The sequence below is a fragment of the Schistocerca piceifrons genome, chromosome 3, assembly GCF_021461385.2.
Source record: "Schistocerca piceifrons isolate TAMUIC-IGC-003096 chromosome 3, iqSchPice1.1, whole genome shotgun sequence".
NCBI classification, from domain to species: Eukaryota; Metazoa; Arthropoda; class Insecta; order Orthoptera; family Acrididae; genus Schistocerca; species Schistocerca piceifrons.
Genome location: NC_060140.1, coordinates 254,721,995 through 254,737,719, shown reverse-complemented (window position 1 = coordinate 254,737,719; position 15,725 = coordinate 254,721,995). Strand labels below are relative to the sequence as shown.

The following is a 15,725-nucleotide window of genomic DNA, read 5'->3' as shown; positions in this document are numbered from 1 at the left end:
CTGACACCTTGAATCCTGAAGGGTTGTCCATAAATTCATAAGAGTTCAAGGGGGTGGAGATCTCTTCTGAACGGCACGTTGCAAGGTATGCCAGATATGCTCAATAATGTTCATGTCCGGGGAGTTTGGTGGCCAGCAGGAGTGTTTAAACTCAGAAGTGTTTCTGGAGCCACTCTGTAACAATTTTGGATGTGTGGGGTTTCACACTGTCCTGCTAGAATGGCCCAACCCGTCAGAATGCACAATGGACATGAATGGATCCAGGTGGATGCTTACGTACATGTTACCTGTCAGAAAAATCCCCACTTCATCGCTACCCCAGAGATAATGTATCCCATCACTCGTGTGCACAAATAAACTCACTTAAATCTTGATAACCTGCCACTGTAGCAGCAGTAACCAATCTAACAACTGTGCCAGACACTTGTTGTCTTATATATGCATTGCCGATCGCAGTACCATATTCTGCCTGCTTACATATCTCTGTGTTTGAATATGCATGCCTGTACCAGTTTCTTTGGCAGTTCAGAGTCGATTTCACTTAATGTTTTACAATACATCTACAAAACATTGGAGTAATTTACAGAGAAACAGTTCCAGCACCACATGAGCTTTTATTTTTGAGAGAATTTAAACTTTTCTTTTTCAGATGGGTTAAAAGGCATGACTTATTATTGATGCACAGCAGGCTACTTGACAATTACTGAACAAATTTTTGGTCTGTGTGTCATTAATCAACCCCACTGATATCCATGAAGATTTCTCTGTGCTGCATGGTAATGCGTCTTTTATTTAAACAAGTTGTCTATTATGATAAGACGGTGTATGACTACACCACAATGTATGCATTTATTTTTTTCTGTGTGTTTCAGCAATGAGGGCATTATAAACCGCATTTCTACTCTCTTTCTGAAGTTTTTTTAAAATTTGCAATCCACTTTTCAATGATTGTTAAAAATAATGAAAATGCCATTTAAACTCAGTTCTCCATCTCCACACCTTTCATGGGCACACAATATCTCCATTTTCAAAAATGTTTTACTGGTTACTGGCAGAAGGAGCACATCTATCTTGCTCTTCAAATTTCCAATGTTTTGAGGGTATAGATTTGCGTTTGCAGTTCACTCTTAAACATTTTAGGTGTTTTCTATTTTCTTTCAACAGCTGATTGACATCCTTGTATCATGGGCAGATCCTCCTAAAATGACCTGCCTCAACAGTGAATTCTACTGATCCTCTCTGATTCCAGTGTCTTGAGAATCCCATCCCTCAAAAGAGTACAGCAACAGAAATCAGTTGAAGCTGGGTTAGGTTCCATAAAATAAAAATGGTAAATACAACAAATGACTTAAAATCTTTTGCGGCGTACGGTTTAAATTTCACTGCATCCTCATTTCTAAGTTTAGTCTCTGTGAAAATGACACAATAAAATTTCCCTGTGTATAAACTACAGTAACTTTAAACACTACCTTCCCCCTCACACACACACACACACACACACACACACACACACACACACACACACACAATAACAATAACTAGGATGTAAGAAACAGGACACTTACCTTGTAAGGAACTGGAAAAATATCAACTCTAGTCAATGTGCGTGGTTGCGGATAACGCCAAGCCATTGTTGGTGGGTTACTCCAAAATACTATCTGATATGGGAGGGGCAGTTCTTGAGCAGAACGAGAACCTTCAGCTGCTTCTACAAACTGAAAAGCTCCTGCACGCAAATCATCCTTATAGTGTTGACTCGATACTGGTGACATACCAAAATACTGTTCATTGTGTTCACTTCTAGTTGGCACAGGAGAATCTTGTGACATATTTTGTAGTAATGGCTGATATTCATTTATCAACAACTGTAAAATTTGTAGATGTTCAGGCCCAACATCAATTAAAATAGAATCTGAGTTAGCTGTTACCTGAGCCTGAAAAAAGAGAGTGAAATAAAATAGAAAACCATGCCGATCAGTAAATCTTATGGCAACAAAACAAAATGCTACTCTCAGAGCACATATAAAAATTTCCACTTTCATATGTCAACTATCAACATCCTCTATATGGCAAAATAAATTACTTAAGTTCAACAAATGGCAGGATAACTTAACCAAGGCTGTAAGCCCCCAGTAGATTCAAGTAAATCTAAACATAACACAGAGTAATTCTTTGGAACAGCTGATTGACATCCTTGTATCATGGGCAGATCCTCCTAAAATGTAGTTATTATGGACTATAACTGTTGTGATGAAAGACTGTTAGCCAAAACTCAAATCTGGCAGTGTTTCGTATCTCAAAAATGGAGATAGGACTGTTTGTACAAGTAGCACATATTTCGAGGATGAAAAGTCATTCCACTCCATTCCCAAACTCATTGGTAGTGGTACAGCAACCACAGTAATGTTATAGAGAGAATTCTGTTGTGGTAACAATAAAGATGCATTTCTTAGTTCTTCATTTGCACAGCGTTTCTCCTGTATTAAAAGGCACCTTCAGACAATCTCAGAAAATTACAAAATCAAGTACAAATATAATGGCCATATACAATAACTCTGAAACAAGACCATGAAAAATATCAACAATGTAGGAAGAGACAGACTGCTACTTACCTTAAAGAAGACATATCAAGTTGCAGACAGGCACAATTAAAAGACACTCACTTACAGCTTTCAGCCACAGCCTTTATCATCAAAACACACACATGCAATATCATGTGGGATGTGGGCAGCAATCTGGAAAGGGTGGGGAAGGGGAAGGGATAGTGATGTATGTGTGGGGAGAGAGAAGGATGCTGTCTGGTGGAGTGCACTGGGACTAGACTGCCAACAGGCACAGCATCAGGAAGTTGTGGGGCATGGAGGGTGGGAAAAAGGAACAAAAAAGGAGAGGACTGCACACTCCACCAGACAGCATTCGTCTCTCTCCCCACCCACGCATTACTATCCCTACCCCTTTCCCTTTCCCTTCCCCTTTCACACCCCTGATATTCCTACCTGGAGTTCCCATTGTTTGAAAAGTGTGTAAAAATTCTTAACCCTACAACATAAATGTTACAGATCTTAAATTGCCTCTGGAAGGGGCAGGGGGGAGGGATGGTGGCTAAAGAGCGTACTAGCTCCCATAGTATGCAATATAAAATTTAACACTTACTGGACTATGGGCAAACAATCATCTCTTGAAATGAAGAGGCAATCGCTTAAAATTACACCAAGGAAAGAATGGGCCAAGTGCATGTATACCGCTAAAATAAAAAACAATGCTGATGGTCACAATTTGTACCCAAAACAACATAAGGTCATATACAAGATTATTACCAATAGCCATAACAGAGAAAAAGGCAAAAGGCTACCTTGTTAAGATTTACAGTAATGTAGCTATAACGAAATCTAGACCTTTCGCTGTTTACAGGTGTTGATACACACACCACAAGCCAACAATGGTAATAAAACAGAACTCACATATGGTAAGATAAAATGTGATTTTTTAGAAGTCTAGGTTCTGTCGGCAGCATAAAAAGTCCTATGGAGAAGAAAAACAATGTTGTTAAAATATATAAACCATGACTTTATACAGTAGGAGGTGGCAAACAGTCTGAATGTCAAAAAACCTAAGACAAAGACATAATTTGACTTACCACATGGAGACAATGTCCATTAAACACAAAATAGGGCCTGTTTACATCTGTCATACATGAAAAACCTTACGTGCTAGCATCGGTCTGAATAGATGAGAACTAAGGCCTATGGTGTCATAGTACTGGAAAGCTCACTAGGTGGTGACACTACAATTTCTAACTATGCAAGGCTGTGTGTACATAATTAGGAAAAATACCCAGTGCCTGAACCTTGATGGTTGTCTGTATATTATTACTCCACAGTAGTTGTATGGTTTGAAAGTAATGAACTCTAGAGCCCCTGCATTATAAAAACTCATATAAACGGTAACCCAGCTGGATTAATTGTCAGCAGTATCAGTAGCCTCGCTTATTATGTCTACAGATTTCTTCTTCAAATTTTAAAGGATAACATAACTTCTGAATTAGACTACTCTATATACAATCTTTATGTGTTGACTGCATGTTTGTGTGATCATGTTTTTCCAGAGGTTTGCCATCTTATTTCTCGTGATATCAAACACCTGTATGTGAATGTCCTCCTAAGGGAATCCATAGCTATTATTCGAACATTCTTGTCTGAGAAAGAATCGCTCCTAATGGGAGAAATTAACAATGTCATTACTCTCTTAGAGGTGTTCATATCCCAAAATTACTTTTCATTTAACAACTTTATTTATAAACAAGAGGACAGTTTGGTGATGGGGAGTTGCCTTTCCGGATTCCTCACCGAGGTCTGAATCATGTAGAATCTGAGTTTTTCAAATGGGGGTCTCCTCTTAGCAAACAGATCATCCCATATAAAAGTTATGTTGATGATATTTTCATTCTCTTCCAGGGTAATGAAGGCGACATAAACGTCCTCACTGAAAAGTTTATAGCCTACATCCAAAACTAACATTTATACACAATGTCATGAACTCCAAGGGGATCTTGAACTCTTTAGATCTTTCTTTGCAACTCATGGAAATAGAATTTTCTTCGATATCTTTAGGAAGCCTTCCACCGGTGTGTCTGCTATACCTTCTGCCTCCAATAATCCAAGATGTTACAAGCTTAGTTATTTTTGAACTGCTGTTGTAAGAATTTGTGAGCTCTCCCTTTCTGACAATGATATTTGGAAAGGATTGAACAATCTATGTTACGTAGTCAGAAAAATGGATACAGCCCAACATTCGTGCACCAGTTACATTCCGAAAGCAAAAATGCCTTGCAAACATGGGCCACTCCTCCTCCCCTTACTTCTGAGGCATGTGAGGTTAAACAAGTTGCGATTCTGTATTTAGGTCCTTTTTCTTGTCATTTAGCAAAGCTATTTAAACAGACTAATGTCCAAATTGTTTTTTCGCAGTGTAGCTCGATTCAGTATACTCTCTCCCATAATGAGCAACCCACTAATCATATACTTTGGAAATTGGGAGTTTATAAAATTAGGAGCCTAGAATGCCTGGCTGAATACATCAGACAGGTGGAGAGGTAATTTACCGTTAGATTCAGTGAACAATTGCTAACAAAAAAATTGCAGATTAGAAAATATTCCCCCTTTGCTGAACATCTAAAAGCTTCAGAACATTAGTCATCTAGTTTGAAAAATCTTATAATCCTGCATGTAGAAAATAAAGGATGAAAATTAAATTTGCTTGAGGAATTTGAACTTCAGAAATAAATTCAATTCAAATAATCGAGGCTTTTAAACAAATACTTATTGTCGAAAAATCAGGCATTTTTTGATGCTATGATGCACATATTCAAATGTGTTTTATGAATTTATATTATTTCAGACATTGGGCAATTTTCCTGATTATTTACACATAGCCTTCCATAGTTAAAAGCCTTAGTGTTGCCACCTGGCGAGCTTCCTGGTACTACAACACCACAGCCCTTAGTTTTTGTCTACTCAGACTAGTGCTAGCACATAAAGTTGTGCATATATGACACATGTAAATTGGCCCTATTTTGTGTTTAAGGGGAATTGTCTCCATAAGGTAAGTCAAATAATGTGTGTGTCTTAGCTCTTTCGACATGCACACATTTTCCTTCCTCCTGCTGTATAAAGTCGTGGTCTATATATTTTAACAGTGTTGTTTTCCTTCCCCATATGACTTTTCATGCTGTTGACACAATCTGTATTTTTAAAAGTCACATTAGATCTTACCATATGAGAGTTCTCTTTTATTACCACTGTTGGCTTGCAGTGTGTGACCACATCCCGTAAACCTTCACAAGGTAGGCTTTTGCCTGTTTCTCTTTTATGGCTATTGCCAATAATCTTGTGTATGGCTTACACAAATATTTCACCACGCTCAAAAGGTGTTTCTGTGTTACATTCCTCCGTGAGTGGTTATGGCAATATGAGCATTTGCAGAAAGAAGGTACTATATCTACACTACTCTGATGCATGCCTCTTTTTTTTTTACCATATGCAGTATTCAAAACTGGAGTGTGCATAAGATTCAGTGGTGCACTATATTCGGATGCAAACCTGAATCCATCATTCACTGGCAACATAAATTGAAATTTAGGTATTGTTCTTTATGGCACAATGCATTGTTTTAATTCTCAACTTTGTTAAATTATTGATGAGGAAGTCCCAAAATGGACGGCAAGCAGAAAACATCATATGATGCTACTTTCAAGCAAAAAATAATTATTGATGCTCAAATTATGGTATCAGGAGGGCGGAAAGAGAGTTCAATGTAGAACCCTCTGCCACGCATTTGAGTGTGAATTACAGGGTAGGCACACAGATGTAGATGTAGCTGCAGCTGAGAGAAACATTTGCTTATGGAAGAAAGAAAAATTGGCATTATTTACAACTACTACTACTGGAAAGAAATTCACTGATTATGGCAAAGGAAGGCATCCTGATGTTGAAGTAAAAGTTTTGGAATTCATCCGTGAAAGGAGGAAGAATGAGCAACCTGTGACTAGTGACACCATGAAAAACAAAGCAAAAGAGGAGGCTAAATTTTTAATATACTGAGGCAAGAGTTTAAGACTGGTTGTGGATAGGTTGATCATTTTATGCATTGGCAGATTATCTCTGTGACACTGTATAATAGTATACCAAAACTTTTACATGTTTTTGAGAAAAAATTTCAAGGATTTCAGTGGTATGTCATCACACTTCGTAAAGAAAAGAACTTTTCGATGGACCAAACAGGCAACATTGATGAGATGCCAATTTGGTTTGATACATTATATAATTACATGATTGATGAGATGAGGACAAAAAAAGTTACCATAAAAATATCAGGATGTGAAAAACAGTGCATAACTATAATGCTGGCAATTACACAAGATGAGTATGAACTTCCCCTTTCTTAATCTTCAAGTGGAGAACAAGCCCCAAGATCCCTAAAAATGAAAACCTGTTCCCTGATCATGTCATCATTTGAAATCAAGAGAATGGGTGGCTGACTGTAATGCTTGACTGGCTCTGAAATGTAAGGAAACTCCACACTGGTGGGCTTTCCAAACTACCATCAATGCTTTGTCTTGACGTATTTTGTGGTCATCTCACTGATGACATAGAAAAGATCCACAGCCTAGCCACTGAACTTGTTAATATTCCTGGAGGAATGACTTCTGTGTTAGAACCCCTGGACATTAGTAAACCTGTCAAAGGTTATGTTCAGGAACCATTAGAAAAATTTGTGAATGAAACTGTGAAACGACTGACAGGAAAAATTAAGCACACTGCATCCCACACATGCACACTGGGTTTCTGCTGTGTGCAAAAGCACTGACGCACCAATGATATTAAAATCATTCAAGAAATTTTGCATTTCAAATATTCTGGATGAGAGTGAATCTTTTTATTTTTATTTTCATTTTTATCTTTTTCTCTTTAGCAGAAACAACTAAGGCCATAATCGCCCTTGGTGTGGAACACCAACACTGAAAAGGAGTTAAAAGCAACTACACATTACATCCAATCAACAGAAGGAAAGAGAGCAAAAACTAAGGACTTCCCCTTGGAGAAAGATCAACAAAATATGCCATAGAGACAGCAAAGGTCCCTAACCAAGGATTAAATGTCCTTTGCCATATTGCTAAATGTGATTGACAGCCAGTGCATCATTCACTGAAACGGCCAATAACTCAGATGGCAAACATACACTGGAACATAAGCAATTAAAAAAAGGGCATTGCGTTAGGAAATGGTGAACTGTCATAAGGTGATGACAGTGCACACGAAGTGGTGGGGGATCACCACGTAACAAATAGTGATTGCTAAAATGACAGTGCCCAATATGCGACCAAGCTAAAATGATATCCTTGCGACAAGAGGGCCAAGAGGAGGTTGGCGAAGCCGTTGAGAGAGGTCTAATTTCCCAGAGCTTGTTCCTGCAAAGACAGCAACACAGAGATCATCTGAAGGAATGCAAGAGCTAGCAGGCCGAGGTAGGAGGACTGCAACCTCGGCAACAATGTCAGCAGCCTCATTTCCCATCAGACTGACATGGCCAGATCCCACATGAACATCACGGTGGATTGTTCAACAGTGAGCAAGGTGAAGCCTTCTTGAGCCTGTTGCACTAAAGGATAGACTGTGTACAGCACACAGAGGTTCTGAAGGGCACTGGGAGAACCAAAGCATATGACACAATCAAAAAGCCTGTGTCACCAGATACAGGGCGAAGTGCTCTGCTGTAAAAATTAAGCAGTGTTCTGGAAGCTGATATTGAAAATGGTCAGTATCAATGATGAAGGCACACCTGACACCACAATCGGTCTTAGAGCCATCAGTGTAGATGAAGGTGCCATCGCTAAGTTGGGTGCAAAGCTCCAGGAATTTATGGCGATAGATCAAATCCAGAGTAGTGTCCTTGGGAAGAGAATGAAGTTCAAGCCGAATACATGCTCCTGAATGAAGCCAAGGCAGTGAAGGGTTCACAGCTGTTGGGCATGTGGCAGGGAGTGTGGAATTAAGCTTCCAGAGCAGTAGCTGATAGTGAACTTCAGGAGGTAAAAGAGAAGAAAGGCATGCCCCATACTGGTGGGAAAGGGAGTTATCAAAAACTGGGGCATAGGATTGGTGGCTGGGCATGTAAGACAAACAGCATGCGTATCTGCTGAGGAGGAGATCATGCCAATATGACAGTGGTAGTTTGGCAGTTTCTGCTTAGACACTCTTGAGCAGGCTAGAGTAAAAGGTACCAGTGGCCAAAACGTATTCCACAATGGTAGATTTTGTTATGACGGTGTAAGATGGATGGACATGCAGATGAATAAACAAAACATCCATAGTCTAGTTTTGAATGGACAATGCTTTGGTATTAACAGAGGAGGGTGGTCCGAACCATTCCCCAGGAAGTACTGCTTAGGACACTTAGGACATTGTTTAAAAATTCCTGAAGGAAATGGTGCAGGCAGCCTTGGAAATTAATTTAAAGGATCTGTCCACTTTTGCTAATATGTCACATCTTTTTAAGTTTTTTTTCTGTTTACTCAATGAACTAATAAAAATGTTCCCAATTTCAAGAGACCAACCAAGAGACAAAATACTAAATGAAGTTTGTAATGGTTCCATGCAGTCACTGCAGATAAAATCCCGTCTCTTGGTTTTCATTTGCATGACAAATTGCTATACAAAAAAGCAGCAACAAGCAATGATATTATAATACTTAAATGCAGTGACTGAAATATTTATGTCATATCAATGTATCGAATGGCTTAAATCTTTATATCACATCAATACTGTGTAACACACTTATCCTGGAAAGAAAGCACACTTATCCTGCATGTCACCTCTTCTGGATGGCACTGTTCTACTGACCAATCTATCTGAGCACACATCCTGAACTCATTTAATGATCCTGTTTGCTACTGCATTTCTCTTATGGCTTCAAATGCCAGTGTGTCCACTGCTGATATAAGCCTAGTACAGATTAGATTAGATTAGATTAGATTAATACTAGTTCCATGGATCATGAATACGATATTTCGTAATGATGTGGAACGAGTCGAATTTTCCAATACATGACATAATTAGGTTAATTTAACAACATACTTAAGTTAATATAACAACTTTATTTTTTTGTGTTTTTTTGTTTTTCTTTATTTTTTATTTTTATTTTTTTTATTTTTTTTAAATATTTTTGTTTTTTTTTTCTTTTTTTTCTTAATTTATATCTAAAAATTCCTCTATGGAGTAGAAGGAGTTGTCATTCAGAAATTCTTTTAATTTCTTCTTAAATACTTGTTGGTTATCTGTCAGACTTTTGATACTATTTGGTAAGTGACCAAAGACTTTAGTGCCAGTATAATTCACCCCTTTCTGTGCCAAAGTTAGATTTAATCTTGAATAGTGAAGATCGTCCTTTCTCCTAGTATTGTAGTTATGCACACTGCTATTACTTTTGAATTGGGTTTGGTTGTTAATAACAAATTTCATAAGAGAGTATATATACTGAGAAGCTACTGTGAATATCCCTAGATCCTTAAATAAATGTCTGCAGGATGATCTTGGGTGGACTCCAACTATTATTCTGATTACACGCTTTTGTGCAATAAATACTTTATTCCTCAGTGATGAATTACCCCAAAATATGATGCCATATGAAAGCAATGAGTGAAAATAGGTGTAGTAAGCTAATTTACTAAGATGTTTATCACCAAAATTTGCAATGACCCTTATTGCATAAGTCGCTGAACTCAAACGTTTCAGCAGATCATAAATGTGTTTCTTCCAATTTAATCTCTCATCAATGGACATACCTAAAAATTTGGAATATTCTACCTTAGCTATATGCTTCTGATTAAGGTCTATATTTATTAATGGCGTCATACCATTCACTGTACGGAACTGTATGTACTGTGTCTTATCAAAATTCAGTGAGAGTCCGTTTACAAGGAACCACTTAGTAATTTTCTGAAAGACAGTATTGACAATTTCATCAGTTAATTCTTGTTTCTCAGGTGTGATTACTATACTTGTATCATCAGCGAAGAGAACTAACTTTGCCTCTTCATGAATATAGAATGGCAAGTCATTAATATATAATAAGAACAACAAAGGACCCAAGACTGACCCTTGTGGAACCCCATTCTTGATAGTTCCCCAGTTTGAGGAATGTGCTGATCTTTGCATGTTACAAGAACTACTTATTTCAACTTTCTGCACTCTTCCAGTTAGGTACGAACTAAACCATTTGTGCACTGTCCCACTCATGCCACAATACTTGAGCTTGTCTAGCAGAATTTCATGATTTACACAATCAAAAGCCTTTGAGAGATCACAAAAAATCCCAATGGGTGGTGTTCGGTTATTCAGATCATTCAAAATTTGACTGGTGAAAGCATATATGGCATTTTCTGTTGAAAAACCTTTCTGGAAACCAAACTGACATTTTGTTAGTACTTCATTTTTACAGATATGTGAAGCTACTCTTGAATACATTACTTTCTCAAAAATTTTGGATAAAGCTGTTAGAAGGGAGATTGGACGGTAATTGTTGACATCAGATCTATCCCCCTTTTTATGCAAAGGTATAACAATAGCATATTTCAGTCTATCAGGGAAAATGCCCTGTTCCAGAGAGCTATTACACAGGTGGCTGAGAATCTTACTTATCTGTTGAGAACAAGCTTTTAGTATTTTGCTGGAAATGCCATCAATTCCATGTGAGTTTTTGCTTTTAAGCAAGTTTATTATTTTCCTAATTTCAGAGGGAGAAGTGGGTGAGATTTCAATTGTATCAAATTGCATAGGTATGGCCTCTTCTACTAACAGCCTAGCATCTTCTAATGAACACCTGGATCCTACTATATCCACAACATTTAGAAAATGATTATTAAAAATATTTTCAACTTCTGACTTTTTGTTCGTAAAGTTTTCATTCAATTTGATGGTAATACTGTCTTCCTCTGCTCTTGGTTGACCTGTTTCTCTTTTAATAATATTCCAAATTGTTTTAATTTTAATTATCAGAGTTGCTGATTTCAGACATGATACACATACTCCTGGATTTTTTAATAACTTTTCTTAATATAACACAGTAGTTTTTATAATTTTTGATAGTTTCTGGGTCACTACTCTTTCTTGCTGTCAGATACATTTCCCTTTTCCGGTTACAAGATATTTTTATACCCTTAGTAAGCCATGGTTTGTTACAAGGTTTCTTACGAGTATATTTAACTATTTTCTTGGGGAAGCAGTTTTCAAATGCATTTACAAAAATGTCATGAAATAAATTATATTTTAAATTGGCATCAGGTTCACGGTACACCTCATCCCAGTCTAACTGCTGTAGGCTTTCCCTGAAATTTGCAATTGTTAAATTGTTGACTGAACGTACTACTGTTTAGTATTGCTGAATGGAGCCATGTCATATATTGTAACTAGCTGTGCACCATGATCAGAAAGACCATTCTCAACAGGCTGAGCATTTATCTGGTTAAACTTATCTTGGTCTATAAAGAAGTTATCTATCAGTGAGCTGCTATCCTTTACCACCCGAGTAGGAAAATCAATAATGGGTGTCAAATTGAAAGAACCGAGTAATACTTCAAGGTCATTTTTCCTATTACCCTCTTTCAGAGAATCTACATTGAAGTCCCCACAAATAATAATTTGCTTCCCCCTGTCTGACAGATAGCACAACAAGGAGTCCAAATTTTTCAGAAATAGATGAAAATTTCCTGATGGGGACCTATATACAGTTACAATTATAAATGTGCCTTTATTTAATTCAAGCTCACAGGCACATGCTTCTATATGTTTCTCTACACAAAACTTTTTTGTTTCTATATTTTTTGCACAATGATAACTTTTGACATATATGGCAACTCCTCCTTTCTCCATATTTTCTCTCATTACATGTGCAGAGAGCTTATAACCACTTACATTTACCTTATCCATATCAGTAACAATGTGATGCTCAGACAGGCATAGTATATCTATTTCATTCTCAGCTTCTAAATCTTCCAAACAAACCAGAAGCTCATCTACTTTATTCTTTAAACTCCCAATATTTTGATGAAATATGCTTACATTATTTTTAATTATACTTTTATGAGAACCTTTCCTTATTCTAACATTTGCAGTACTCTCCTGTCTGAGTTTCTCATTGTGCTTAGGCCTAGTTCCTATACCAGTGGTCACATGGTGTTCAGAGAGGCAGATTATGTCAATTGGGTTGGGTGACTTTAGTTCATCAATGCAATTACCTAGGACTGAGATACAACTTGGTGGAGATAAAATTTCTGGTGATTGGTGAAAATTTATAATTGATAGCTGTGATTGGTGATCCAATGTGCTAGAATTGTGCTGTTGAATTTCTTTCCTAAACTGAAGATTTGTTTCAATCCTGACCTCTCGTAGAACTTGACATCTTTCTGTCTTACCTATCATAAAAAAGGTGCTGCTCCAACACCTGTAACCACTGGTTGGGTACTATACAAAACCCTTAGCAAAGCATGAAGAATTGTGTGTCCACTCATGTGAAGCCTTGTAACAGACAACATTTTTCATCCGGTGTCTAACCTTAGGGTGCAGCAAATCAAGTCTCTGGACTACAATTTCTCCATAGGTGCTGGTGCTGCGGCACCACACTTGAGAGAGCAAATTGTATAATGTCTTAGCATAATTATTATTTTATTTTATCTCTGAATTGAGCTAAGGTGACTTTTGTAGAAAAATGTCTGCAGAAGAAATAAACCCTGATTTGAATTGTGGTGCTGCTCACAATGTTAACTTGTCATGACAGAACACACTGGAATGCAATCACGTCTTAATGTTCAGAATTAACTACTTTGTATGACATACTGAACAGTAAACAGCAATATGTTCTACTACAAAAGATTCACAGTAATGTTTCTCATTCACTGATCCATTTTCAGAACTGTTGATAAAAAGAATGTTCTGCTTACAGTATGTTTCTTTTTCAAAACTGCACATATATTTTTATTCATAATGATGTCTGTTTACTATTAAAACATTTAAGACTACAACTTTTAGGTATTGTTTCCTTTATGGTACACACAAAAATAAAGCTTACCTGTGGAAAGGTGGACCACATGTCCCATAAAAGATGACATTCAGCAGTACAACTCCAAGGGTTAAGTAGAACACGAGGAGAGCTACCAAAATGTGAGACTGTCATAACCAGGCTTGTGAGAGCTGTCTTCAGAACAACTTTGTCGCTTTGGAGTCGTGACGTGCAGCTCAGTGCAACTTGCACTCCAGCAATGCTCAATAGCATAGTACCAATCCCAACTTCCAATGATAAAACAATCTGCTGTGTTCTCACATTCATAGTGGATGCTCTTCCTGGCAACTGCCAAGACCTTCGTTCAGCATTCGTCTCTTGCATTTCTGATTCCACCACTTCCACAGTTCTGGAACTTCCCAGTGGTCCTATGACGAGACCTGTAGTTTGTTCATTGATGCTTGGTATTCCATCTGCACTGTCTGTACTTAAGACATTGCTCAGCACTGAAGCCAGTAAAAAGCAGTCTGCAAGTTTCCTTTCAACTCTGGTCAGAAATTCTAAAGTTGGAATGCTCACACAAAATCTTACTGGTCTTCCCAAATCTACTTCAATTTTTGGTGCTCTGTTAATGGGTTTCATCAATTTCACAGTCACAAGGGATGGTGGTATACCTGTATCAGGATGTGGATCACCGCCCTTTGTTTCCACAAGAGTAAAAGGGAAATCATCAACAGATGGTGTTGTCTTACTGACAGCAGTGCCTTCTCTACCCAATTTTACACTCAAGTCAAAACAAGAAACATTCAATTTCTGTGAGTCAAAATTATTTGAAAAGAATGTATGGGGTTGAGCAAAGATTATATGCAGTAATGGATATACTACTGGTTTTTGTTTCATTTTGTCTGCAAATTTATGGGCACCTGAATCTACTTTTGGTTCCCCCTCTTTCTCAGGATCTAATATCTTTCCAGTCACACGACTGATGAAATTTCTCTGCCAGAGTGATGACAGACTTTCTGCCGAGATTCCAGATTCACTGAGGTCATACAAGATCAGGGAAACTGTACCAGATGTCAAAAGTATTTCCAATGGTACAGTATTGCAAATCTTGTCTGTAGAAGGTGAAATATGTCCCTTGTTCCAATTGGAGCTACTGCCTCTATCTGAAACTTCTCTGCCACTTTCTTTAGGATTTGGGCACTTCTGCTGTGAAATATTCATTGAAACATGGGAACTAGATCTATACATTTGGAAACCACTTGCATGTGTATCAAAAGTGTCCTCATGGAATCCACTGCTAGGGGCAGCACTATCTCTAGGAGATACAATATGAGAGTGCTGCTTCACATACTTTGGCGATGACTGTGAGAGAACGTTTCCTTGCTGGCGGCAGTTTTCATGCACTGCACCAGTATTAATAAATGGATAAAACAGGAAAACAATTTCAGCAGCCAGAGCAGACGCCAGCAGCAACTGGCTTGTGCTTAGTGTTACAAGAACATCTGATACAGCATTAACTTCCAGGGCAGCTCCACATACAAGCACATGACCACGATAGACTACTGCAGGTGCAAGAACGATGCATAAGTTCAGTCCAGTGAGAACAGGAGATAATGTTGCACGAGGAACTATTCCATCGTCGGAACCTGTACCTTGGCAATCAAGGCTGTTCCAAGCTAGAGCAGGGTTTTCTGCCATAGTTCGTAATCCTTGGCTGGTAGCACCAGATACAGCACCAAGGCATTTTTCCAATTCATTCCATGGACCTGAACTGGCAGAAAGTCCATGAATATCAATTTGATATTGACGATCCTCAACTTCAGATCCTGGTACTGCTAACATTCTTGACTGTTCAGCTAGCCTCCAGATGTCGGGCCGTAAGGGAGAACGGCCTAATGGGTTCTTCACCTGGTAAAAAAGTTGAGAAACTATTAAGACACTACTTTACAGTTTATTCTGATACAATTGTAAACATGTCTATGAAATATTTTTAACATATACCACATTATTTTTTTCTCTAATGACCACCTTATTGATGGGGGGGTTCCACTACCTCACCTGAGAAAATATGCTACTTATAGCTGTACTGTATTACTCAATATTTTTGAGTAAAATTCATTTCAGACAGAGAAAAGTAAGCACAGCAGTTTATTATAAGTAGCTTGGTGGTC

General features: G+C 37.9%; 1 protein-coding gene across 1 annotated transcript in view; it reads right to left on the bottom strand.

Annotated features, from left to right (window-relative positions):
* LOC124788557 (vacuolar protein sorting-associated protein 13B) overlaps positions 1-15,725 on the bottom strand; it is a 221,355-nt gene that overhangs the window by 8,301 nt on the left and 197,329 nt on the right. Inside the window, exons 25-26 of the mRNA XM_047255828.1 lie at positions 13,621-15,462; positions 1,566-1,934 (exon numbers count right to left, since the gene is read on the bottom strand). Coding sequence (XP_047111784.1) covers positions 1,566-1,934; positions 13,621-15,462 — 2,211 coding nt within the window. The remainder of the gene's footprint in view (positions 1-1,565; positions 1,935-13,620; positions 15,463-15,725) is intronic.